This window comes from Heterodontus francisci, chromosome 34 (genome assembly GCF_036365525.1).
Source record: "Heterodontus francisci isolate sHetFra1 chromosome 34, sHetFra1.hap1, whole genome shotgun sequence".
NCBI classification, from domain to species: domain Eukaryota; kingdom Metazoa; phylum Chordata; class Chondrichthyes; order Heterodontiformes; family Heterodontidae; genus Heterodontus; species Heterodontus francisci.
In genome coordinates this window covers 17,849,338-17,873,820 of record NC_090404.1, presented here as the reverse complement: position 1 = coordinate 17,873,820, position 24,483 = coordinate 17,849,338, and the positions used below count along the sequence as shown (strand labels likewise).

General features: G+C 45.9%; 2 protein-coding genes across 7 annotated transcripts in view; one reads left to right on the top strand and one right to left on the bottom strand.

The window, feature by feature from the left end:
* LOC137348678 (zinc finger protein 850-like) overlaps positions 1–24,483 on the bottom strand; it is a 47,205-nt gene that overhangs the window by 10,048 nt on the left and 12,674 nt on the right. Inside the window, exons 9-17 of the mRNA XM_068013937.1 lie at positions 24,243–24,481; positions 23,374–23,469; positions 22,680–22,800; positions 21,375–21,478; positions 20,252–20,436; positions 15,112–15,245; positions 12,224–12,315; positions 9,547–9,738; positions 738–908 (exon numbers count right to left, since the gene is read on the bottom strand). Of these exons, the coding sequence (XP_067870038.1) occupies positions 738–908; positions 9,547–9,738; positions 12,224–12,315; positions 15,112–15,245; positions 20,252–20,436; positions 21,375–21,478; positions 22,680–22,800; positions 23,374–23,469; positions 24,243–24,481 (1,334 nt within the window). The remainder of the gene's footprint in view (positions 1–737; positions 909–9,546; positions 9,739–12,223; positions 12,316–15,111; positions 15,246–20,251; positions 20,437–21,374; positions 21,479–22,679; positions 22,801–23,373; positions 23,470–24,242; positions 24,482–24,483) is intronic.
* LOC137349143 (zinc finger protein 229-like) overlaps positions 15,061–24,483 on the top strand; it is a 56,860-nt gene continuing 47,437 nt past the window's right edge. For 4 of the 6 annotated variants that reach the window (XM_068014539.1, XM_068014536.1, XM_068014533.1 and 1 more), the window contains exons 1-2: positions 15,061–15,147; positions 15,994–16,162. The gene's annotated coding sequence lies outside the window, so the exon portion shown is untranslated. Of the gene's footprint in view, positions 15,167–15,993; positions 16,163–24,483 lie in introns of all 6 variants that reach the window. The other 2 variants (XM_068014535.1, XM_068014537.1) reach the window with 2 other exon arrangements.

Here is a 24,483-nt window from a genome sequence, read left to right as displayed (position 1 = left end):
CCTGCTCTCGTGCCCACATCTCTGTCCTTGGTCTGCTGCAGTGTTCCAGTGAACATCAACGCAAGCTCGAGGAGCAGCACCTCATTTTCCAATTGGGTACTCTACAGCCTTCCGGACTCAACATTGAGTTCAATAATTTCAGAGCACGACTGGCCCTCTTTCATTATTAGTTTATTTTATTTTATCATTTTTTTAAAACCGTGTGCCTGCCTTCAACTTGTTTTTTCATGTTTGTGCTCTTGGACCAGAGCTGTTCATTATTCTGTCATTAACACTCTTTCCTGCACTAATGCTTTGTCTTTCACCACACCATTAGCACACTCCCTTTGCCTTTGCCCCATGACCTTGTCAGTTAATCTCTCCGGCCCTCTGTCCTATCACACACCTTCCCTTTTGTTATCTTTCCACCTCCCCGCCCCCCCCCCCCCCACTCCCGCTTCACTTGCTTAAAACATATTACGTTTCTAACCTGGCCAGTTCTGATGAAAGGTCACAGACCTGAAACGGTAACTCTGCCTCGCTCTCCACAGATGTTGCCAGACCTGCTGAGTATTTCCAGCACTTTTCTGTTTTTAAGCCACTTTCACAGCTGCTGTGCGGATATTGCCTTACCTCTCCATATCCACAAGGCTCTAGACATCAGTTGCAGGGTGCCTTGATTTCAGTTTAATGTAATTTTGAAGATTAATAACCTCCATTTCCAAATGGGCACAATCCAGGTTAAACAGTGAGCTCACTTGTTCGTAAATGTCACTCACATCCACTTCCATACAGGGCTTTGAAGTAAACATCACACACGGCTCCAGCTGCTCAAAGTCACAAAATCCGTTGCGGAATTCTTGGCCAAGCCTGGTCAAGAGAACACTGGACTTGGCGGGCGTCCAGAAGCCCAGCAACAGCTTCCTTCTCTGCCAGCATTTGGAGCACAGAGGCAAAGTGCTGCATTTTCTTTTTAGTTTAGTTTAGAGATACAGCACTGAAACAGGCCCTTCGGCCCACCGAGTCTGTGCCGACCATCAACCACCCATTTATACTAATCCTACACGAATCCCATATTCCAATAACATCCCCACCGGTCCCTATATATTTCCCTACCACCTACCTGTACTAGGGGCAATTTATAATGGCCAATTAACCTACCAACCTGCAAGTCTTTGGCATGTGGGAGGAAACCGGAGCACCTGGAGGAAACCCACGCAGACACAGGGAGAACTTGCAAACTCCGCACAGGCAGTACCCAGAATCGAACCCGGGTCCCTGGAGCTGTGAGACTGCAGTGCTAACCACTGCACCACTGTGCCGCCCAGATTCTGCAATTGTTGCGCCCAAAAGTCCAGTCTCAATTTGAAAGCTTTCACTGCGCTTATTGTGTCGGCAATTATTATTTTTTGTTTTCCCTGCAATTCACCGCTCGGGCTGTTTAATTTCTCTGTTCCGTCTGTTAGAAATGCCAAGTCAAGCAGCCGCACACTGTCTGATATTTGGGCGGTACTTTCGTTCCTTGACTCCAGAAAAGCTTTAATTTTGGACACGAGGAAGAGAAATCGACTCAGCACTTTCCCTCTCCTAAGACATCAGATTTCAGCGTGCGGCAAAAGGTCGCCATACTCGGATGATAGTTTGTCGAGAAGTAACTTGAACTGACGGCGTTGTAAGGCCCTGGCACGAATTGAACTGATTATTTGCACAACGGGAGTTGTAACGTGATCAGATCCCATTACTTTGCGGCAAACTGCCCGTCGATGAATGATACCGGGGTCTGCTTTGCAACTTGCAATGGAACTGACATGACGCCCAGTCACTGAAGGGGCGCCATCAGTTGTTATCGACACTAACTTCTCGATTGGCAGATTCTTTTTTGCAAAATAATTCTTAACCTCATTGTAGATATTAGCTCTTCTGGGAGTGGCTTTCAAAGGCAACAATGCTGAGAATTCCTCTTTTAACGTCTTCAAACACCATTTGAACGAACACAGCAGTGTCGCTGGAGTAATCCGATTCCTCACACTGAATGGAGAACCACTGGCAAGTACTTAAATTCCTCGATAACTAGTTCGGCAACGTCTGCAGATACTGCTGATACCCTTCTTGCCACAGCGTTTGCCCCCTAACTGCATTCTGGATAAGGCAGGCATAATTTCTGGCGTGTTCCTGAAATCTTGGAATAACAATTCAGCCAAAAACAGTCATCGTGCCGTTTGGCATCGCACCATCTGAAAATCCTGCCTTGTTTTTGGTCAAACCGTGAGCAACTTGAAGAGAAGCCTCTGTTGCCGCATTAGCTTTCGTCACTGGTTCAGTGAGAAACGATTGCTGTCTCTGCAATGCCGTCTTTAGTTCACTTTCTTTTTCTGTGCAGAGACTGCTGCCTGCAGGAAAATCCTTCTCAAAATCCTTGTGTACTGTTGCAAGATACCTCTCGGTGAAAATATTAGGTCTTTTTTGTTTTGGACAGGCCTGCCTCAGCATCCACGATTCAAGCGTACGGTAGCTTTATCCCCTCGAAAATAATTAGCTAGCTAGCTGCGCCCTCGAAAATAAATAGCTATGCTTGCTTTTTTTATTTGACTACCTCAATTTTTGTTGAAAGTGAGAAAAGGTCAATGTAAGACCTTACACCTGAAAGACATGAGAGGTGGGGAAGAGAAAAAGGGCAGTTTCATTCCAATTTGTTTTCTCTTAAAAGCCTAATTTTGAAAGCAAATAAAGCCTTTGAGGAAAAAGGGAACAGAGGGTAGGGGAAGGTAGGATTGGGGAAACTAGTCCAGGTTAAGGGGCTCTGGCTACACAGCACCAATCTCTGGGGAATGTTTCGGGAAATTCAATGGAAGGTTGTAGGTGAGGTGAGCAATGGTGGAGGAAGGTGGGTGGAGAGGATAGTAGAGAAAGGAAAAGGTATGGTTAACAAAAAAAGTTGTAGTTATATAGAATCATTTGAGTATTGCTGAAAACAGAGACATTTGGTCGAAGCTTTTCATCTTGCACTCATCAGGACAATTCGCAAGAATACCAATGTAAGGGAAAGCAACACATTTAAACTGTATGGGAAGAGAAGCATATCCAAATGATGCTATATAAATACAACTTTGTTTGATTGGATAGCAAGTGGACTCTGATTGGTAGAGGCGTTGTCATGGAAAATAGTGAATGACAGTTAACTGCCAAGCTTTGCACCTGTCTCAGCTTAAACAAAACGAGGTGCAGTGGTTAGCACCGCAGCCTCACAGCTCCAGCGACCCGGGTTCAATTCTGGGTACTGCCTGTGTGGAGTTTGCAAGTTCTCCCTGTGTCTGCGTGGGTTTCCTCCGGGTGCTCCGGTTTCCTCCCACATGCCAAAGACTTGCAGGTTGATAGGTAAATTGGCCATTATAAATTGCCCCTAGTATAGGTAGGTGGTAGGGAAAAAAACAAGTGACAGCCCTTTGCTGCTTCATTCCTCAGGGCAATGCCTTGACCAATCAGAGTCAAGCTGCCTGGTTTAAATTTCAAACAAAGTTTGGCAGTCACCATAAACAGGTGCATTCACCATGGCAACGCCTCTACCAATCAGAGTTCACTTGACAACCAATCAGCACTCTCTTCTCATGCTGTATAAATTTGTTGCTTTCCCTTACATTGGTATTCTTGTGATTGGCCTGATGAGTGCAAGATGAAAAGCTTCAACAAAATGTCTATTTTCAGCAATAGCATCATTCATATGTCCCAAAGCTCTTTACAACCATTGAATATTTTTGAGACGTAATGTAATTTCATGAACGGCTACAACCCATCCACTTATGAGTGATTTACTGGATTACATCCATTCACTGACTGGATACCTTCCTCTCCTCCATAACCTATTCACTGAACCTTAACTCTTCATCCTTGCACCTCATTTACTCACCCAGTATGGGCTCACCATCACGGGGCATCGCACCACACACACTCAGTGAATCTAAATGCTGCATATCACGTGTAGCAAGTGGGCAAATGCATGAAAACCCAAAAGCAAGTAACCAAATGCACAAGAGAAGTGTGTTCCCCTTCAAAGCATTTCCCGGGGCGCCTAGATTACAGAATTCTCCTCCTTTATTCAGCCAGGTGAAAGCCTGCAAGGCTGACTAGTATCACAATGTGCCCTCTTCCAAACAACGAACGCAACATTTACCCAAAACAGTATCACAGAATTGTTACAGCGCAGGAGGCCATTCGGCCCACCGTGTAGTCACCGGCTCTCTGAAAGAGCACCTCCCTCAGTCCCATTCCCCTGCCTTCTCCCCATAACCCTGCACATTCTCCCTTTCCATACAACAGTCTAATTCCCTTTTGATTGCTTCAATCAAACCTGCCTCAACCACGTTCTCGGGCAGCACATTCCAGACTTTGAACATTCGCTGCGGAAAAAAGTTTCCCCTCGTGTCACTTTTGCTTCTCTTACCAAATACTGTAAATCTGTGCCCTCTCGTTCTCGATCCTTTCACCAGTGGGAAGAGTTTCTCTCCATCTACTCTGTCCAGACCCCTCATTATTTTGAATACCTCGATCAAATCACCTCTCAGCCTTCTCTTCTCCAAGGAAAACAATGCTAACTTCTCCAATCTATCTTCATAACTGAAGCTCCTCATCCCTGGAACCATTCTGTCCTCTCTCCAATGCCCTCACGTCTTTCCTAAAGTGCGGCGCCCAGAACTGAACGCAATACTCCAGCTGAAGCCGAACTAGCGTCTTATACAAGTAGAGTTGATGCTTTGGGTTGGAGAGGAAAGCTCCCATCCTGTGGCTCACTTCTCAGCTTGTCACTCCTGCAGCTTCCACGCTGAGTATCAACCACCATATTCTGATGGACAGCTCACACAGCCAATCAACCTCACGCTCAGGAGACGTGTTGAACCAATGAGGATCTGAGTTAAGATCGACAGCTCAGTGGATCGGCCTGGCAGTCTGAGTTGGAGCTGGAGGTCAGTGAAATGATCCAATCGTTTGCACACATTTGTTCACGTGTAGTTGTTTTTATTTTTTTCAAATAAAAACTTTTCTTTTTAAGTGCAAATTTTTCAAAGCTTTATGCAAGCTGTTCAGAGACTGGCAGCGAGCTACCAGTAACCCATAAACGACGAGTTGGCGACCCTTGCTCTGTATCTTTCGCTCTAGTTGCTGGCCTATAGAATACCCCCAGGAGTGTAATCCTACCTCTATTGTTCATTAACTCTAACCAAATTGATTCTGTCGTTCATCTCTCTAGGACATCCTCTCTCTCCATCACTCTAATATTCTCCTTAGTCAATACTGTCATTTCTCTTTCCTTTCAATAACTTACATTGTCACGCACATCGCAAGTGCGATGATACAACATTCATGGACTAAGTCCAAAGAGTTATGAAAAAATGAACTTAGTCTTTAAAAAAAAACCTTTATTTTAAAAAATGAATAGTCCAAAATGGCCACCAAAGAAAAAGGGGATTAGCCTTTTGTGCGTTCGAACTGTCTGACAAAGACAAAGGACAAATCTTCAAAGCCAAGTATTAATGAAGCGCATCTTACACCTAAAACAGGCTATTTTAGATTTGGTAATGTGTCATGAGGTAGGATTAAAACGAGATCTCGTAGTTAAGGATCCTCTAGGTGAAGCGATCATAACACGGTAGAATTTCAAATTCAGTTTGAGGGTGAGCAACTCTGTTCTCAAACCAGTGTCTTCAACTTCAACAAGGGTAATTACAGAGGTATGAAGAAAGAGTTGTCCAACATGTACCCGTTAAGGTGAAGGGTCGGACTAACAGGCCCAGGGAACCCTGGATGTCAAGGGATATAGAGCATTGAATCAGGAAAAAAAAGGAGGCTTATGGCAGATCCCAAGTGCTGAAAACAGCGGAGGCACTGGAGGAGTATAGAAAGTGTAGGGGGGTACTTAAAAAAGTAATTAGGAGAGCGAAGAGGGGGCATAAAAAAACACTGGCGGGCAAGATAAAGGAAAATCCCAAGGCGTTTTATAAGTATATTAAAGGTAAGAGGATAACCAGGGAAAGAGTGGGGCCCATTAGGGACCAAAGTGGCAATCTGTGTGTGGAGCCGGAGGACATAGGTGAGGTTTTAAATGATTACTTTTCAACGGCGTTCACTATGGAGAAGGATGATGTAGGTGTAGAGATCATGGAGGGGGATTGTGATATACTTGAACATATTAGCATTGAAAGGGAGGACTGTTTTAGCAGTCTTGAAAGTGAATAAAACCTCAGGCCCAGATGAGATGTATCCCAGGCTATTATGTGAGGCAAGGGAGGAGATAGCAGGGGCTCTGACACAAACTTTCAAATCCTCTCTCACAGGAGAGGTACCAGAGGATTGGAAGACAGCAAATGTGGTACCATTATTCAAGAAGGGTAGTAGGGATAAACCAGGTAATTACAGGCCAGTGAGTCTAACATCACACTTGGAGAGGCAGGGATAGTCAGCATGGCTTTGTCAGGGGGAGATCATGTCTAACAAACCTGATTGAATTTTTCAAGGAGGTGACTAGATGTGTGGATGAGGGTAAGGCAGTTGGTGAGTTCTACATGGACTTCGGTAAGGCTTTTGATAAGGTCCCGCATGGGAGATTGGTTAAGAAGGTAAGAGCCCATGGGATCCAGGGCAATTTGGATCCACACATACACAAACAAACAAACGAAAAAGAAACAAATGGAGAAGAGAAAGAGGAAGGTGTTTTTTTAGTGGGGGGGGGGAAAGGTTACGATAAACCTATTGAATTCTCTTGAGACTCAATTTCTCGATGGTTGCAGGCCTGAAATGGTTCCATATTTTTCTCCTTTGATTTTTTTAATTCATTCATGGGATGTGGACGTCGCTGGTTAGGCCAGCCTTTATTGCCCACCCCTCATAGCCCTCGAGAAGGTGATGGTGAGCCGCCTTGAACTGCTGCAGTCCATGTGGGGTAGGTACACGCACTGTGCTGTTAGGAAGGGAGTTCCAGGAATTTGAGCCAGCAACTGTGAAGGAACGGAGATATAGTTCCAAGTCAGGATGGTGTGTGGCTTGGAGGCTTGTGAAGTGCCTTACACTGTTTTATTACATTAAATACAAGCTGTTGTTAGTGGTGGTTGTGAGGCTGGAGGAGATTAGCGAGATAGGGAGGGGCGAGGCCATGCAGGGATTTGCAAACAAGGATGAGATTAAAATTGGAGATTTCGTGCCCAGTCATTGTTCCTTGAGTGTCACCATTCTCCTCCTTTAACAGATTCCCCCTAACCCGCCAATATTTTTTTCTTCCTTTTCAGAAACTCCCTGATCTGTGGCCACTTCTCCTACCTTTTGGAATTCTTAAAAAAAAAATATCTTTGCAGGTGGCAGGACAGATTAAAAAGCAGTTAACATAGCACGGGACCCTGGGCTTTATAAATGGAGGCAAGGAGTACAAGATCCAGGAAGTTATGTTGAATCTTTATAAAACACTGGTTCGATCTTAGCTGAGAGTATTGTGTCCCATTCCGGGCACCACACTTTAGGAAGGACGCGAAGTCTCTGGGGAGGGTACAGAAGGGATTTACTAGAATGGTTCTAGTTACCTGGAGAAACTGGGGTTGTTCACCTTTGAGCAGTGAAAGCTAAGTGCAGATTTGAAAGAGGCGTTTAAAATTATGAAGGCATTTAGATAGAGGAAATAACCCACAAGAAGACAATAAAATAGGAGCTGGAGTAAACCATATGGCCCATCGAGCCTGCTCCGCCATTCAATACAATCATGAATGATCTCAGGATTCAACTCCACTTTTCCACCCGCTCGGCCTATCCCTTAATTCCCTGAGCGACCAAAAATCTGTCTATCCCAGCCTTAAATGTATGCAACGATAAATAAAGAGAGACTGTCTCCAATGACGGAAGAGTCAATAATGAGACGGCACAGATTTAAAGTGCGTAGTAAAAGAACCAGAGGTGATACGAGGAAAAACCTTTTTTTTGTACACATTGAGTGGTTAGAATACACTGCCTGATCGGGTGGTGGATATTCATTCAACAGCAGTGTTCAGAAGGGAGTTGGATAAATACTTAACGGGGAAGAAAATTGCAGGTATAAGGGGAAAGAATGGTGGTGTGGGATCAACTGGATTGCTCTCCAGGAGACTTGATGGGCCAAATGGCATCCTTCTGTACTGCACGATTCAATGACTTAACAATTCTTTAAAGATATCACCTACTTATCACAAACTTTCCTCCATTTGCAGACGCTCCCTGCCCATCACAAACTTTCCTCCATTCACAAGACGCTGCCTGCCCATCACAAACTTTCCTCCATTTGCGGATGCTCCCTGCCCATCACAAACTTTCCTCCATTTACAGACGCTCCCTGCCCATAACCATTTTTGTTCATTTACAGATGCACCCTGCCCGTCACAACTTTCCTTCATTTACAGACACTCCCTTCCCATCACAACTTTCCTTCATTTACAGACGCTCCCTGCCCACCATTACTTCATTATTTACAAATGCTTCCTGTCCATCACCATTTCTCCTTCATTTCCAGACACTCCCTGCCCATCACAAACTTTCCTCCATTTGCAGACACTCCCTGCCCATCACAAACAAAGGGAGTGCAGCGAAAGTTCACCAGACTGATTCCTGGGATGGCAGCACTGACATATGAAGAGAGATTGGGTCGATTAGGATTGTATTCGCTAATGTTGAGAAGAATGAGAGGGGATCTCATAGAAACCTACAAAATTTTAACAGGACTGGACAGACTAGATGCAGGAAGGATGTTCCCGATGGCAAGGGAGTCCAGGACCAGGGGTCACAGTCTAAGGATAAATGGTAAGCCATCTAAGACTGAGATGAGGAGGGATTTCTTCACCCAGAGAGTGGTGAACCTCTGGCATTCTCTACCACAGAAAGCAGTTGAGGCCAAATCATTAAATATATTCAAGAAAGCGTTAGATATAGTTCTTAGGGCTAAAGGGATCAAGGGATACGGGGAGAAAGCGGGAACAGGGTACTGAGTTTGGATGATCAGCCATGATCGTAGAATGGCAGTGCAGACTTGAAGGGCCGAATGGCCTACTCCTGCTTCTATTTCTTTATCACCAATTCGCCTTGATTTACAGACACTCCCTACCATGACTGTTTCTCGTTCATTTACAGACGCTCCCTGCCCATCACCATTTTTCCTTCATTTACTTACGTTCCCTACCCATCACCTTTTTTCATTCATTTAGAGATGCTCCCTGACTGAGCTTACACTGCGCATGCGCCCGGGCTTCGAGTCTCAAACGAGACGGGAGAAACCGGAAGCCGGCGGATCCGGTTGTGGTGGTGGTTGGGGGGGGTGAAGAGTAACGAGCACGGTTTTACATTCAAGGACTTTGGTAAATAACGTTCGGTCTTATATTCGGGTCTGGGCCCGCACTCGGTGTGTGTAAAACCTGCATTTCACCCACCTGTGGGAGATTTTAAAGCCGCTCACTTACCTGCTGCGTCAGCGCCTGCCGTTATTCAGTGCGCATGGCCAGATTGAACACAAACGCGCGGGAGGTGATTGACAGCAGTTCGGGACCAATAGGTAGAGCGGGCCCGAGCCTTGGAGGACCGAACGGGGCGTTTGGTCCTCCAGCCAATCGGAGCGTGAGAGGCGGGGCCTACGACACCGAGTGGGCGGGGCTGAGCCCGGATCTCCCTCATTGGCTGAAACTCTATCATTGTGACAGCTAATTTCTCAAACTCCAGGAGCAAACTGTCCCTGTTCTGTTGTGACTTTAAACAGATGAAACCCTGTGAGTGTGGAGCAAACATTTCAACATTTGTTAGTGAAATGATTCATTCAGGACAGACAGCGGGGATTATTTCAGGAAATAACACAGTGCAGTGATCGTCTCTCTTTGAACATTTCCCTTGGAGAACAGTGAATTAGAGGAAGGATTCACAGGTTGTTTAACACTCCTTCCATGGCTGGAACCACTTGATTCCAGCTGATCTGTTGGTCAGTCTCCAACCAGAAGATCCACTTCATTATTGTCATAAATTCTCGATTTTATCTTCCACAACTTAATGTTGGCACTTATATCATCTAACCACCTCCTTCCTTGTGTGAGTGCAGACGACAGTAGCTGCAGAAACCACATCCTTATCTATCCTCTCCCAAGCCTGTCCTCCTCCATTCCTATCTTTGCCCAGTATTTTCCATTCCCTTAAAGTAATTGTGATCGTTCATTATTGATTATGCATTATAAATCCTTCAAGCTGCTCCAACGTTCATTCTAATTGGGTTTGCATTGTGGTCAATCTTGGACTATCACATCTGTTTCTGTTTCCGCCTTATCTTCCTGTTCTGTCTGGTTTTGCTCGAGTGAACTTTCTGTGGTCAGAATTCAGTTAAACGACATGCATAGCTGCATGTATTCTCTCGGGCTAACTTTTATTCTGCCCCTGGTGCCTGCGTTAGTCATTCAGTCCATGTTTAATGTTCAACCCATGGAGAAGTGCATTTATTTTCCGCAAGGTACTGTATTTTACGCAATACATTTCAGGAAAGATCTATTGGCCTTGGAGATGGTACAGCTCAGATTCACTGGAACTTAAAGAGTTAAATATAAGTACTGTGGCTGCAAGAGCAGGTCAGAGACTGGGAATTATGTGGCAAGCAACTGAACTCCTGACTCCCAAAGCCTGTCCACCATCTACAAGGCGCAAGTCAGGAGTGTGATGGAATACTCTCCATTTTCCTGGATGAGTGCAGCTCTAACAACACTTAAGAAGCTCAACACCATCCAGAACAAAGCAGCCCGCTTGATTGGCACCCCATCCACCACCTTCAACATTCACTCCCTCCGACACACAGTGGCAGCAGAGATGCACTGCAGCAACTCACCAAGGCTCCTTCGACAGCACCTTCCAAACCCGTGACCTCTACCACCTAGGACAGGGCAGCAGATGTATGGGAACCTGAAAGTTCCCCTCCAAGCCACACACCATTCTGACTTAAAACTATATCACTGTTCCTTCACTGCTGCTGGGTCAAAATCCTGGAACTCCCTAACAGCACTGTGGGTGTACCTGCACCACATGGACTGCAGCGGTTCAAGACGGTGGCTCACCACCACCTCCTCAAGGGCAATTAGGGATGGGCAATAAATTCTGGCCTAGCCAGTGACACCTACATCCCACGAAAGAGTAAAAAAAAATTATGAAAACAGGCTACATAAACTCAGTTTGTGTTCCCTTGAGTTTAGGATGATGGTTAATCAAAGTAAGGTGCTTAAAATGATGAAATAGTTTCAGTGGAGCAGATACAAAGGAACTATTTCTTCTAGTGGCAAAATCCAAAGCAAGGTGATGAATCTTTGTGGGGAATGAGAGAAACTAGAACTGTCTGTTCTGAATTTCTATCCTGTACTTACAGTGAAGATTTTTGTAAATTCCTTTCATAGGGTATTAGAAAGGGAGGATCAGGAGGGACTAGCATGCATTGCTGCTAATCAGAACTGGATGTTAGTTTGAAGTTCTAAGTTTCCTTTAAATTTTCTGTTTAAGTTAGCTTGTTAGTGGCATCCCTTTCAGAAGGGGGCATTTATTACCTCTTAACCAGTAAAAACCTCTGGTTTACATAAAAGAGGTAGAAACCACTCAAGAAGCTCAACACCATCCAGGACTAAACAGCCCGCTTGATTGGCACACCATCCACAAACATTCACTCCCTCCACCACCGACGCACAGCGGCAGCAGTGTGTACCATCTACAAGATGCACTGCAGCAACGCACCAAGGCTCCTTCGACAGCACCTTCCAAACCCGCGACCTCTACCACCTCGAAGGGCAAGACCAGCAGATGCATGGGAACGTCACCACCTGCAAGTTCCCGTCCAAGTCACACACCATCCTGACATGGAACTATATCGGCCGTTCCTTCACTGTCGCTGGGTCAAAATCCTGGAACTCCCTTCCTAACAGCACTGTGGGTGTACCTACCTCACATGGACTGCAGCGGTTCAAGAAGTCGGCTCACCACCACCTTCTCAAGGGCAATTAGGGATGGGCAATAAATGTTGGCATAGCCAATGATGCCCACATCCCATGAATGAATTTTTAAAAACTCCATCCGTCGCCCCTTCCCTCCCCCCACCCCACGCTCCTGAACAATCGACAAAAACTCGGTGTGGAGGGGAGCAGGCAGATCAGAGATTTCCCGATGGGACTGCTTCTGGGCGGCGCTTGGTCATTGGGCCCAACTATCTGCCTCTATTCCGTGGTCACGACTACACCTTGGTGTCCCTGGAGAGGAAGCACGCAGAGTCTGTCAGTATGCTTAAGGCCTTCTGCGACTGGAGTGCATCGTCGCATCTGTTTAAGTTTCCTTTAAGTTTTGGCATTTTGTTTTACAGTTTAAAAATGGTCCCCCTTTCAGAAGGGAGCACTTATAGAATCATAGAAAGATTAAGGCACAGAAAGAGGCCACTTGGCCCTTCGTGTCTGTGCCAGCTGAAAAATGATCCACCCATTCTAATCCCACCTTCCAGCATTTAGTCCGTAGCCCTGCAGATTACGGCACTTGAGGTGTATATCCCGACTCGTCTAGAATGAGTTGCGGGTTTCTGCCTCAACTACCCTTTCAGGCAGTGAGTTCCAGACCCCGACCACCCTCTGGCTGAAAAAACGTTTCCTCATCTCCCCTCTAATATTTCTACCAATCACTTTAAATCTATGCCCCTCGTCATTGACCTCTCTGTGAAGGTGACTAGACCCTTCACCTCCACTCTATCCAGGCCCCCCAAAATTTTGTACATTTCAATCAGATCTCCCCTCAGCCTTCTCTTTTCTAAGAACAACCTCAGCCTATCCAATCTTTCCTCATAGCTGCATTTTTCCAGTCCTGGCGACATCCTCATAAATCTTCTCTGTATCCTGTCTAGTCCAGTTACATCCTTTCTATAATGAGGTGACCAGAACTGCACACGGTACTCAACTTATTACCTTCTTTCATTGTAATTGGTTGAATAAAAAGATATTAAAACAGCTGGGGAGGTGGGGGGGGGGGGGGGGGGGGGGGGGTGGTGGGCGGGGTGTTGAAGGATTTGAAAATGGGAAACTCAAACCAAACCACATTAAGATCTGACAGAGTCACTCGATTTATTAGGGCCTGAATATCATCGGCCTTTTAATGTGTAAGGAGAAATGTCTGTTCTGTCTATGGGAAAAGATTTCAAACATCAGTGTGACTGGAAAAGCACTGAGCCACACACACACCCGAGTGAGAGTGTTCCAGTCACTGACTGCGGAAAGAGCTTTAACCAGTTACGCAGCCTGAAAAAACATCACACCATTCACAATGGGGAGCAAGCGTACATGTATTGTGTGTGTGGATGAGTCTTCAACTGATCATCCAACTTGGAGAGACGCAAGGACACCCGCACCATGAAGAAACTGTGGGAAGTATATCAAGAGATTCAATTTCCCATCCCACCTGAATACTCATTGCTCTCACAATAGGTAGAGTCCATCATACACCCTCCTGGTACACCAGTGAGTTCACACTGGTGAAATGCTGATCACCTGTTCAATTTGTGGGAACATACATATATACATAACATATGAATTAGGAATTTACGATTGACAAATGTGAGGTGATGCATTTTGGCAGAAGCAATAGGGTGAAGCACTTAATAGCACAGTTCTAAAGAATGTGCAGGAATGGTGGGACCTGTGGGTGCATGTGTATAGATATTTGAAGGTGGCAGGACATATTGAGAGAGTGGTTAGTAAAGCATATGGGATCTTGGGCTTCATAAACAAAGGCATTGACTACAAAAGCAGGGAGGATATGCTAAACCTTTATAAAGCTCTGGTTAGGTCCCAACTGGAGTATTGTGTCCAATTCTGTTCACACATCAGGAAGGATGTGTAGGTCGTTGAGGGGATGGAGAGGAGATTTACCTGGATGGTTCCATGGATGGAGGATTTTAGTTACAAGGTTAGGTTGGAAAAGTTGGGTTTGTTGGCCTTAGAACAAAGGAGATTGAAGGGAGATTTAATACAAGTATGGAGGATTCTGACAAGCTTTGATAAGTTAGACGAGGAAAAACTGTTCTCATTAGCTGATGGTACAAGGACTGGTGGTGGGGGGAGGGTGCAGATTGAAGATTTTGGGCAAAAGATGCAGGGAGAATATGAGGAGGCTGTTTTTATGCAGCAGGTGGTAATGACCTGGAATTTGCTGCCCACAAGGGGCTTGGATGATGAAATGATTAATAATTTCAAGGGGAAGTTGGATGGCCTCTTGAGAGAAATAGACTTGCAGGGCTATGGCGAGTGAGGTGGCGAGTGGGACTGACTGCATAGCTTCATGGAGAGCTGGCATGGACTTGCTGTTGAATGGTCTCCTTCCGTGCCTCTGCTTTTGTAGCCACAGTATTTATAGTTAAGTTTCTGGTCAATGGTAATGCCCAGGATGTTGATGGTTGAGGATTCAGTGATGGTAATGTCATTGAATGTCAAGGGGAGAAGGTTAGATTCTCTCTTGTTGGAAATGGTTCTAGCCTGGCACTTATGTGGCGCAAAAGTTACTTGCCACTTATCAGCCAAGACAGAATGTTGTCTAGGTCTTGTTGCGTGTGGACATGGACTGCTTCACTATCTGAAGACCCGCGAATGGTGCTGAACATTGTGCAATCATCAGCGAACATCCCACTTCTGACCTTATGATGGAGGGAAGGTCACGGATGAAGCAACTGAAGATGTTTGGACTGAGGACACTATCCTGAGGAACTCCTGCAGCGATATCCTGGGGCATAGATGTTTGGCGTCCAACAACCACAACCATCTTCCTTTGTGTTAGGAATGACTCCAGTCAGTTGAGAGTTTTGCCCCTGATTCTCGACTTCAATTTTGCTAATCCCATTGCGTATTCTAAATGCGCCTCTCCGTGCCTGAGCTGCTACACTCACCTTAGATCCATTGTATTGTTTTCATGGCAGGTTGTTGCTATATGAAAACATCAGTCAATGCGACAGAAACCCAATGGCGGCCGGAGGTCCCCAGAATGCACAAGGTGCGAGAATACGCCCTATCTACAATAGTAGATTCCAGTGCGCAGACGTAGTAGGGTCTCGTTCCTGGGGCGGTGTCTATGCTAAGCATGCGTAGTGTCGTCTACCGGTTGCGCTCTGGACGAAGACGACGGGCAGGACCGGTAAGAGAAGAAGGGGGCGGTTAGTAAAACTCAACGCAGCTTTATAAACACGGGGTCGGGACTTAGGTATAAACACAGTCCACGAGGCCAGTGTGTGTCTACAGAAGGGAAGAAGGGTGGGGGGGAGGTAGCAGATGCAGGACTTTCTCCCCAGGACAGGCCGGGATTACCGAGGGAACCGACCGCCAGCTTGGTCAAGGAAGATGAGGAGACCAGTGGACTACAGGACGCATGCGCTGCCATCTGGGTAGGGTGGGGTTAGGGAGCCTGCGCGGCCATCTTGGTGAGGGCACACTGAGTGGGCGGGGCTATAGGGTCCCAGTGACCAGGAGAGAAAATCCTTGACTCATTGATTTTATTCTCATTCTGCACCCGGGAGGTTTCTCACCATTTCTCCTGAGGATGCTGGTACTAGTTCCACAGTCTCTGCCCCAATCTCCACCACCAGTAAAGAGACCACTCCAGTTAAAAGCGAGGACAGTGAGTGTCAGCAGGATATTCGACTGCAGAAGCGTCACACATTGGCTGTTGCGGCCCACTGCCTCGGCAGTGGAGCGATGAACAGACTGGGTTTAATGTTTAGTGATCCCAGGCGTGCTACTGATACCTTCTCTGGACACCGAGGTTCGGAGAGGCACTCTGGAAGGTATGGGGAGCTGGGACTTGTCCATGACAGTAATCAAAGATATAAGAACTGAAATTGTCTAGAGTTAGAAAGGGGAAAATCCCCAAAAATGGAACAGTCGGTAACAGGACATCAATTCGTCTCCTCTTATCTTGGAGAAATTAAGGATCAGACCCAGTGTGTGTTTGAATCAAAATCCGATTTATTTTATATTTATCCAGAATAGTAAACTCCAGTGCAGTTGCAGAGATGATTAACATCAACAGAAACAACCCCAACTGTCAGATTGAACACGGTGCAGTCCTGGGTGTGATTAATCCAATCCCTGCAGTCACTTGTGAACTCGCTGGCATCTCAGCAGGAGGAATGACTAACTGAATCCTGGAGCAGGTAAACATGCTGGTGTTTCAGCAGATGATTCATGCTTTTAAAGCTGTTCTCACAGTAAGAACATTTGAAAGGCCTGCTATCATTGTTAACAAGTTGATGTTAAATGAAAACCTGAATCTGCGACCACACAGGGAGTAGAAGAACAGCCCCTCAAAGGTGACTCAGCAGGGTGAATGACTGACCGACTGAATTCCTTTCCACACATGCAGCAGGTGAACAGCCTGTTCCCAGTGTGACAGTGTCACTGAGTTTTGAGCTGTGACGGTAATTGAATTCCCCTCTCACAGTCCCCATATTTCCACAGAATCTCCCCACTGTGATTGGCTGTTTTTTCCTTCCATGTTCAAAGGCCAATGATATTCAGGTCCTCCTGAATTGAGTGACTGTTAGATTTTGACATGATGTTTGGTTTGAGTTTCCTGTCTGTAAATCCTCCCCTTCCAACACCCTGTAAAAGGAGTTTACAAAAGTCATCAAGCAACTCACCAAGGCTCCTTTGACAGCACCATCCAAACCCATGACCTCTACCACCGAGAAGGACAAGGGCAGTAGATGCATGGGAACACCACCACCTGCAAGTTCCCGTCCAAACCACACACCATCCTGACTTGGAACTATATCGCCGTTCCTTCACTGTCACTGGGTCAAAATCCTGGAACTCCCTTTCTAACAGCACTGTGGGTGTACCTACCCCACATGGACTGCGGCGGTTCAAGAAGGCAGCTCACCACCACCTTCTCAAGGGCAATTAGGGATGGGCAATAAATGCTGTCCTAGCCAGCGACGCCCACATCCCATGAATGAATTTTAAAAAAAAACTAAGAACAGGATAGAAATTTCAAACAGACAATTCTAATTTCTCTCTTTCACCCTCCTGAAGGTGCTGAGGAACAGGGAACTATAGGCCAGTTAGCCGAACATCAGTAGTAGGCAAAATGCTAGAATATTATTATGGAATGTGCTAACAGGGTACTTAGAAAATCATAATATGATTAATCAGAGTCAACATGGATTTATGAAAGAGAAATCATGTTTTTGTGGAGGTAAGATGGATAAGGGGGGGAGCAGTAGTGTATTTGGATTTCCAAGAAAGCATTCGATAAAGTGTCACACCAGAGGTTATTACACAAAACTAGGTTTCATGGGATTGGGGTTAATATATGAGCATGGATTGAGGATTGCTTAATGGACAGAAAAAAGAGAGTAGGACTAAATGAGCCATTTTCAGGTTGGCAGGCTGTAACTAGCAGGGTACCTCAAGGATCAGCACTTGGGTCTCAGCTATTTACAATGTATATTAATGACGTAGATGAGGGGATTGAGTGCATCCAGGTTTGCTGACGATACAATGTTCGGTGGGAAAGTAAGTGGTGAGGAGGACACAAAGAGGCTGCAGAGGGATATAGACAGGTTAAAAGATTGGGCGAGAACATGGCAGATGGAACATAATGTAAAGAGATATAAAGTAGATGTTTGATAGTAAAAATTAAAAAAAAAGTAGAATATCTTTTGAATGATGAGAGACTGGGAAAGGTTTGCAATCAGAGGGACCTGAGTGTCCTTCCACATGAATCACAAAGTTAACCTGCAGGTACAGCAAGCCATTATGAAGGTAAATGGTATGTTAGCTTTTATGACAAAGGGATTGGAGCATAAGAGTACTGAAGTCTTAGCATTATACAGGGCTTTGGTGAGGCCACACACCTGGAGAACTGTGTATGGTTTTGGTCTCCTTAAGGAAGGACATACTTGCTCCAGAGAGAGAGTCAATGATGGTTCACTGGACTGGTTCATGGATCGAGGGGATTGTCCTATGGGGAGAGGTTGAGTAGACTAGGCCTGTATTCCTGGAGTTCAGGAGAATGAGAGGTGATTACGTATGAAATTCTTTCAGGGCTTGACAGAGTAAATACTGTTTCCCCTGGCTGGGAAATCTAGAACTGGGGATCACAGTTACGGGATAAAGGGACGATCATTTAGGACTGAGATGAGGAGAAATTTCTCCTCTCTGAGGGCTGTGAATCTTTGGAATTCTCTACCCCAGAGGGCTGTGGATGCTCAGTCATTGAGTATATTCAAGATTGTCATCAATAGATTTTTGGATACTAAATGATTAGGCGATATGGGGATAGTGCGGAAAGCTGGTGTTGAGTTAAAAGATCAGCCTTGATCTTATTGGATGGCAGAACTGGCTCAAAGAGCTGAATGGCCTCCCGCCTGCTCCTATTTCTTATGTTATTATGTAAATACTGGTTCTCTGCGGACAACTTAGCCCAGCAAGTTCCAGGAACACTGCTTCTTTTATACACGCTCCCTCAATTGTCACCAGTTCTCCTTCCTTGACAGACAGTCCCTTGATCCATCACAATTTAGGGCGGCACTGTGGCGCAGTGGTTAGCACTGCAGCCTCACAGCTCCAGAGACCCGGGTTCGATTCTGGGTACTGCCTGTGTGGAGTTTGCAAGTTCTCCCTGTGTCTGCGTGGGTTTTCTCTGGGTGCTCCGGTTTCCTCGCACAAGCCAAAAGACTTGCAGGTTGATAGGTAAATTGGCCATTATAAATTGTCACTAGTAGGTAGGTGGTAGGGAAATATAGGGACAGGTGGGGATGTTTGGTAGGATTATGGGATTAGTGTAGGATTAGTGTAAATGGGTGGTTGATGTTCGGCACAGACTCGGTGGGCCGAAGGGCCTGTTTCAGTGCTGTATCTCTAATCTTAATCATAATCTCTAATCTTAATTCCTCCCTCCTTTATAGACGCTCCCTGATACCTCCACTTCTTCACTTACAGACGCCCCTTACCATCAGCATTTCTCCTTCATTTACAGACGCTCCCTTAGCCGTCACCATTTCATAGAATCATAGTATCCTACAGCACACGGGGTTATTTAGCCCTTTGTGTCTGTTCTGGCTCTTTGAAACGCTGACCAATTTAGCCCGCACCTGTGAATTATCCTGCTCCCAAGTACCTGTTCAGTTGTCTTTTGAAAGTTCCTCTGGAATCTGATTCTACTATTCTTTCAGATAGTACATTCCAGATCTTAGCAACAGGCTCTGTGTAAAAATTCCCATTTCCCCTCCAGGCCTTTTGTGACTTGTCTTAAATCTATGATTGCTGGTTGCTGACACATTTGCCAGCGGAAATAGTTTCTCCCACTTGTTCCATGCAAAGCCCTCATAATTTTGTATGCCTCAATGAGCTCTCCTCTCGACCCTCTCTACTCTTAGGAATGATCCCAGCTTCTACACGAAACTAAAGTCCCTCATCCCTGGCATCATCCTGGTAAACCTCGTCTGTACCCTCTCCGAGGTCTTGACATCCTTCCTAAAGTGCGGTGTCCAGAATTGTACACAATACTCCAGCTGAGGCTTAACCAGTGAATTGTAACTGTTTAGCGTGACTTCCTGCTTTTGTGTTCAGTGCGCCTAGTTACAAAGCCAAGTGTCCCTGGTTACAAAGCCAAGTGTCCCATACACTTTCCTAACCACCTTTTCAACTTGCCCTGTCACCTCGATAGATTTGAGAATATATGCATCCCCAGTTTCCTTTGCTCTTGCACCCCCATCAAAATGGTCCCATTTTGATTATACTGCCCTTCCATGTTGTTCCTCCTAAAGAGCATTATTTCACCCTTGTCCACCTTAAACTGCATCTGCCACTTGTCTGCCCAGTTCACCAGTCTATGTTGTAAGGCGTTGCCTAGTCAAATGTTTTACAGGGTTCAGGCCCGTGGAACAAACAGTTCGAGACAAAGACTTCTGGAATAAGTTCCTTTTCGTTTAAAGTCAGCAAGAGATTACAAGTAAGCACCTGATAGCACTGTCGCACAGCAATCCCGGATTACGCATAAGATCTACCCCTTCACTTTAAGCTCAAGCAACCATAAGCAAAAACCTCAAATGTACAAACACCAGTGAGTGATCACTTCGGCAGTGACTCGACGTAGCTCTTTAATTGGCAACTAAGCAAGTTGCCCTCCCGACTGTAGCAGGAATGCCTTTTTACAACATCTTTTGTACCATTTTCCCAGGAGTGAGCCTGGATTTAATATTGTCAGGACCATATTGTCCCATAAAAGTTCTTAATACATAATGTCCAATAGTACGTTGAGTTCTTTGTCTGAGACCATAGAGTAAAAGCCCACCCTCAAGTTCTGTTCCCAATCTGTATGAGTTGTTTCCCAAATTCTCTCATCCACCTTATTAGACTTAGGAATGTATTGTACCAGTTGCCAAGTATCTTTCGCAAGCTTTGAAATTTTACCCCCTATATTCTAGTGAATACAAGATAACAATGGTCCTGATATTGACCTGGGGCAATCCCAGTGTTGAGGGTGGGGGTGGATCCCACTGCATCCTTCTGTCCAGTCAGAAAAGCATCCGTTCACCATGACTCTCTACCTCCGGTCCAGTTACGGGCCCATATTGCCACCCTCCCTTTAATCAGTTGTGCTCCTGTTTTCCAAAGAAGTCTGTTATGTGGAACTTTATCAAATGCCCTTTGAAACTCCAGAGGGACGACATTGCTCCTTCATTTACAGATGCTCCCTTACACTGCCTATGTAATTGACGTGAGCTCTGGGCCAATCGGGCGGCTGGTCCTCCAACCTGTCACATTACGGCACTGAGTGGGCGGGGCTGGGCCCGGATCTCCCTCATTGGCTGAAACTCTGCATCATTTTGAAAGCTGATTCCTCTCAAACTCCAGGAGCAAACTGGCCCTGTTCTGTTGTGGATTTAAACAGATCAAACCCTGTGGGTGTGGAGCAAACATTTCAACATTTGTTAGTGAAATGGATTCATTCAGGACAGACAGTGGGGATTATTTCAGGAAATAACACAGTGCAGTGAGAAAGGAAGTGCAGTGGATGTTGTGCAGATGGATTGTCAAAAAGTGTTTGATAAGGTGCCGGACCAGAGGCTTGTTGATTAAAGTTAAGGTTCACCGTATTAGTGGAGATGTTTCTTTGAGGTGGTGTGTGCCACAGTTGACAGACAGTGACTGTCTATTTACTGGTGGAGCCTGTGGACTGAACCTATAAGCTAAGGCCGACTCAACTACAACTGGGAACTGGGAGATTGGAAAGAAAAACTGTCTTGGTGCTCTCATGGAGTCATTTATGGCACAGAAGGAGGCCATTCAGCCCATCGGGTCTATGCCTCATATCTTCTGGAAGGACCTGTGGTGATGTGTAAACATGAATCATTGTACAGTGAATTGTGATTCGAGGTTATCTCGCTCTGTTAAATTTTTCTTCTCTATCCTTGCCTGCTGGATTATCTCATCAAACATATGTTGATTTTTATCCTGCAGTGCTAAGAGAAATGGTGCACATATTTATTAAGAGCAATTCGGGAAGTGATTTACATGATTTAGCTGGACAGGGCCGTAGTAAGACCACACCTAGAGTACTGCATACAGTTTTGATCTCCTTACTTAATGAAGGATACAGTTGCATTGGAGGCAGTTCAGAGAAGCTTCACTCAGCTGACTAACAGGATGAAGGGGTTGTCTTAAGAGGAAAGGTTTGTAATGAGTTCTTTCTATGTTATCTGATGCAACATAAATGAGATGCGTGGGGTCCAGGTTGTTGAAGATCTCAAACAGGTTTATTAACAGCTAAACTGTTATGTAGAATACAGAGCAGACTATTTACAGAACCTCACTCTTGGTGCTACAGTTACATAGTGCCCCCCTGGCTCCAAGTCACGTGACTGCATCTTGGCACTTAGCCCATTACCATACCAAGATCTTAAAGGGACATCACTCTTAAAGGCAATCACACAACAGGGTTGAGCAGGTTGTGTCTATACTCTTTGGAGTTTAGAAGAATGAGAGGTGATCTTATTAAAACGTATAAGATTCTGAGGGGGCTTGACAGGGTAGATGTTGAGAGGATGTTTCCCCTGGTGGGGGAATCTAGAACTAGGGGGAACATTTTCAAAATAAGGGGTTTCCCTTTTAAGACGGAGGTGAGGAGGAATTTCTTCTCTCAGAGGGTCGTTAATCTTTGGTATTCTCTTTCCCAGCGATCAGTGGAGGCTGGGTCACTGAATAGATTCAAGGCTGAGTTAGACAGATTTTTGATCTACTAGGGAGTCGAGGGTTATGGGGGGGGTCTGGCAGGAAAGCGGAGTTATGGCCACAACCAGATCAGCCATGATCTTACTGAATGGCGGAGCAGGCTTAAGGGGCTGAATGGCCTATTCTTGCTCCTATTTCTTATATTCCGATGTATGACTCAAAGCCAATGTGGGAACACAGTGACCCCAATGCACAAAGAATTCAAACCATGGCTTAAAGGAACAACTGGGGAGACAAGGGATGTCACCATTAGAACAAGTTCAATTTATGAACTGGCAGAACGGTTAGGGATAAAGTTAATGCTGGCAATCATTCAGAAGAACAAAGATGACCATGGAATAACTGATCTCAAAGACACTTATGTACATCGAGTCTACAGCACGGAAACAGACCATTTGACCTAGATAGTCTATGCTAATGCTAATGCTGTACGTGAGTCTCCTCCTACCACGTTTTCCCTGCTCCTATCAGCATATTCGTGCGTTCCTTTCTCCTTCATATGCTTATTCAGCTTCCCCTTAACTATATCTAAGCCACTCATCCCGACCACTCCCTGTGGCAGCAACAGATTGTTGGATACCAGTAGAACTGAGGGATAGTGCGGAAGGTGGAGTTGAGGGAGCAGATCGGCCATGATGGTACTGAATGGAGGGGCAGCATTGAAGAGCCGAATGCCTGCTCCTGTTCCTTATGTTCTGATGAGTTCCACATTCTTCCCACATTTTGGGGAAATAATTTCTTCCGAAGCTCCCAATTGGATTAATTGGTGACTGTCTCCTATTTGGGGTCCCTTGTTTTGGTCTCTTCCCCACCCCTCCACAGGTGGAAACATCTTCTGTAAGTCTACCCCATCAAATGCTTTCATCATCTCCAAGGTGAGCGTCTGGTCACCCGTCATTTTCGTCCAAAATGGAGGAGGGAGGGGCTCTTCCCCACCCCTGCCCCCCCACCGACTAAAACAGAGGGAGGCGTCTCCCCTCGTCTAAAACGGAGGGGGGGGGCCTTTCTCCCCATCTAAAACGGAGCGGAAGGGCCCTACCCCCCCCCCCCCCCCCCAATCTAAAACGGAAGGGTATCTTCCCCCGCCTCGTCTAAAATGGAGGGGAAGCTCGGGGGTCATGCTTGCCGTCCGAGTGGAGGTGTTCCGCAAATCGGTCACCCAATCGGCAATTGGCCTCCCCAGTGTCGAGGTGGCCGCATTGAGAGCAGCGAACAGAATATACTAAATTGAAAGAAGTACCAGTAAGTCACTGCTTCACCTGAAAGGAGTGTTTGGGGCCTTGGATGGTGAGGAGAGAGGAGGCATGTGGGACGAGAGGATCAGTGTCAGGACCTCTCTTTCCGATTTATATCAGCTACTTGAAATCAGAAACCCATTGCAAACAGATTAAATTTATGGCTAACACCAAATTCAAAAGGGCCGCAAAAGGGTGGAAGTCGACGGGCCCCTTTCGACACTCACCCCCCCCCCCCCCACCACACTCCCCCCCCCAATCCCACCCGATTTTACGCACTCCCCCCACCTAACATCCTATAAGTGAAGAGAGCCCATAACCCAGACAGAGATTGATGATCACCCTATCCTTCCAAATCTCACGCTATGGAGGGGAAAACGTGGGAGTTATGAGAGGTGGGGGATAGCATTGCAAAGTTAGAGATCAGTTATTTGCTGCGGCTTTGACGTAATGTCTCCCCCTGCTGCTGTGGCACACATAAACTGTTGGCAAACTCTGGCCTGAATTCCTCATTCCCTTCTGCTGGAAATCACGTGCTGTCTAAACTCTCAATAACCTCTTGTTCACAGGCACCAGAGCAGAAAGGTTTTTTTTTTAATTCATTCATGGTATGTGGGCGTCGCTGGCTAGGCCAGCATTTATTGCCCATCCCTAATTTCCCTTGAGAAGGTGGTGCTGAGCCGCCTTCTTGAACCGCTGCAGTCCATGTGGGGTAGGTACACCCACAGCGCTGTTAGGAAGGGGGTTCCAGGATTTTGACCCATTCTGGCCTCTTGGCTTTATAAGCCGCAAGACTGCTCATCACGTGACCAGTCAAAAGGGAGGTCCCGTCGCACTCCCATTCCGATTGGCCACCAGCCTTTGCAATACGGCTCGCTGATTGGCTGCACTGCACGTCAGTCAGCAGCAGTGTGAAGCTCGCCTGCGCAGGCGATTTGTTTAATTCCCTTGATCGCCGGACACAATTGGCAATTAGGTTTTGGAGGCAAATTTGAAAAGCT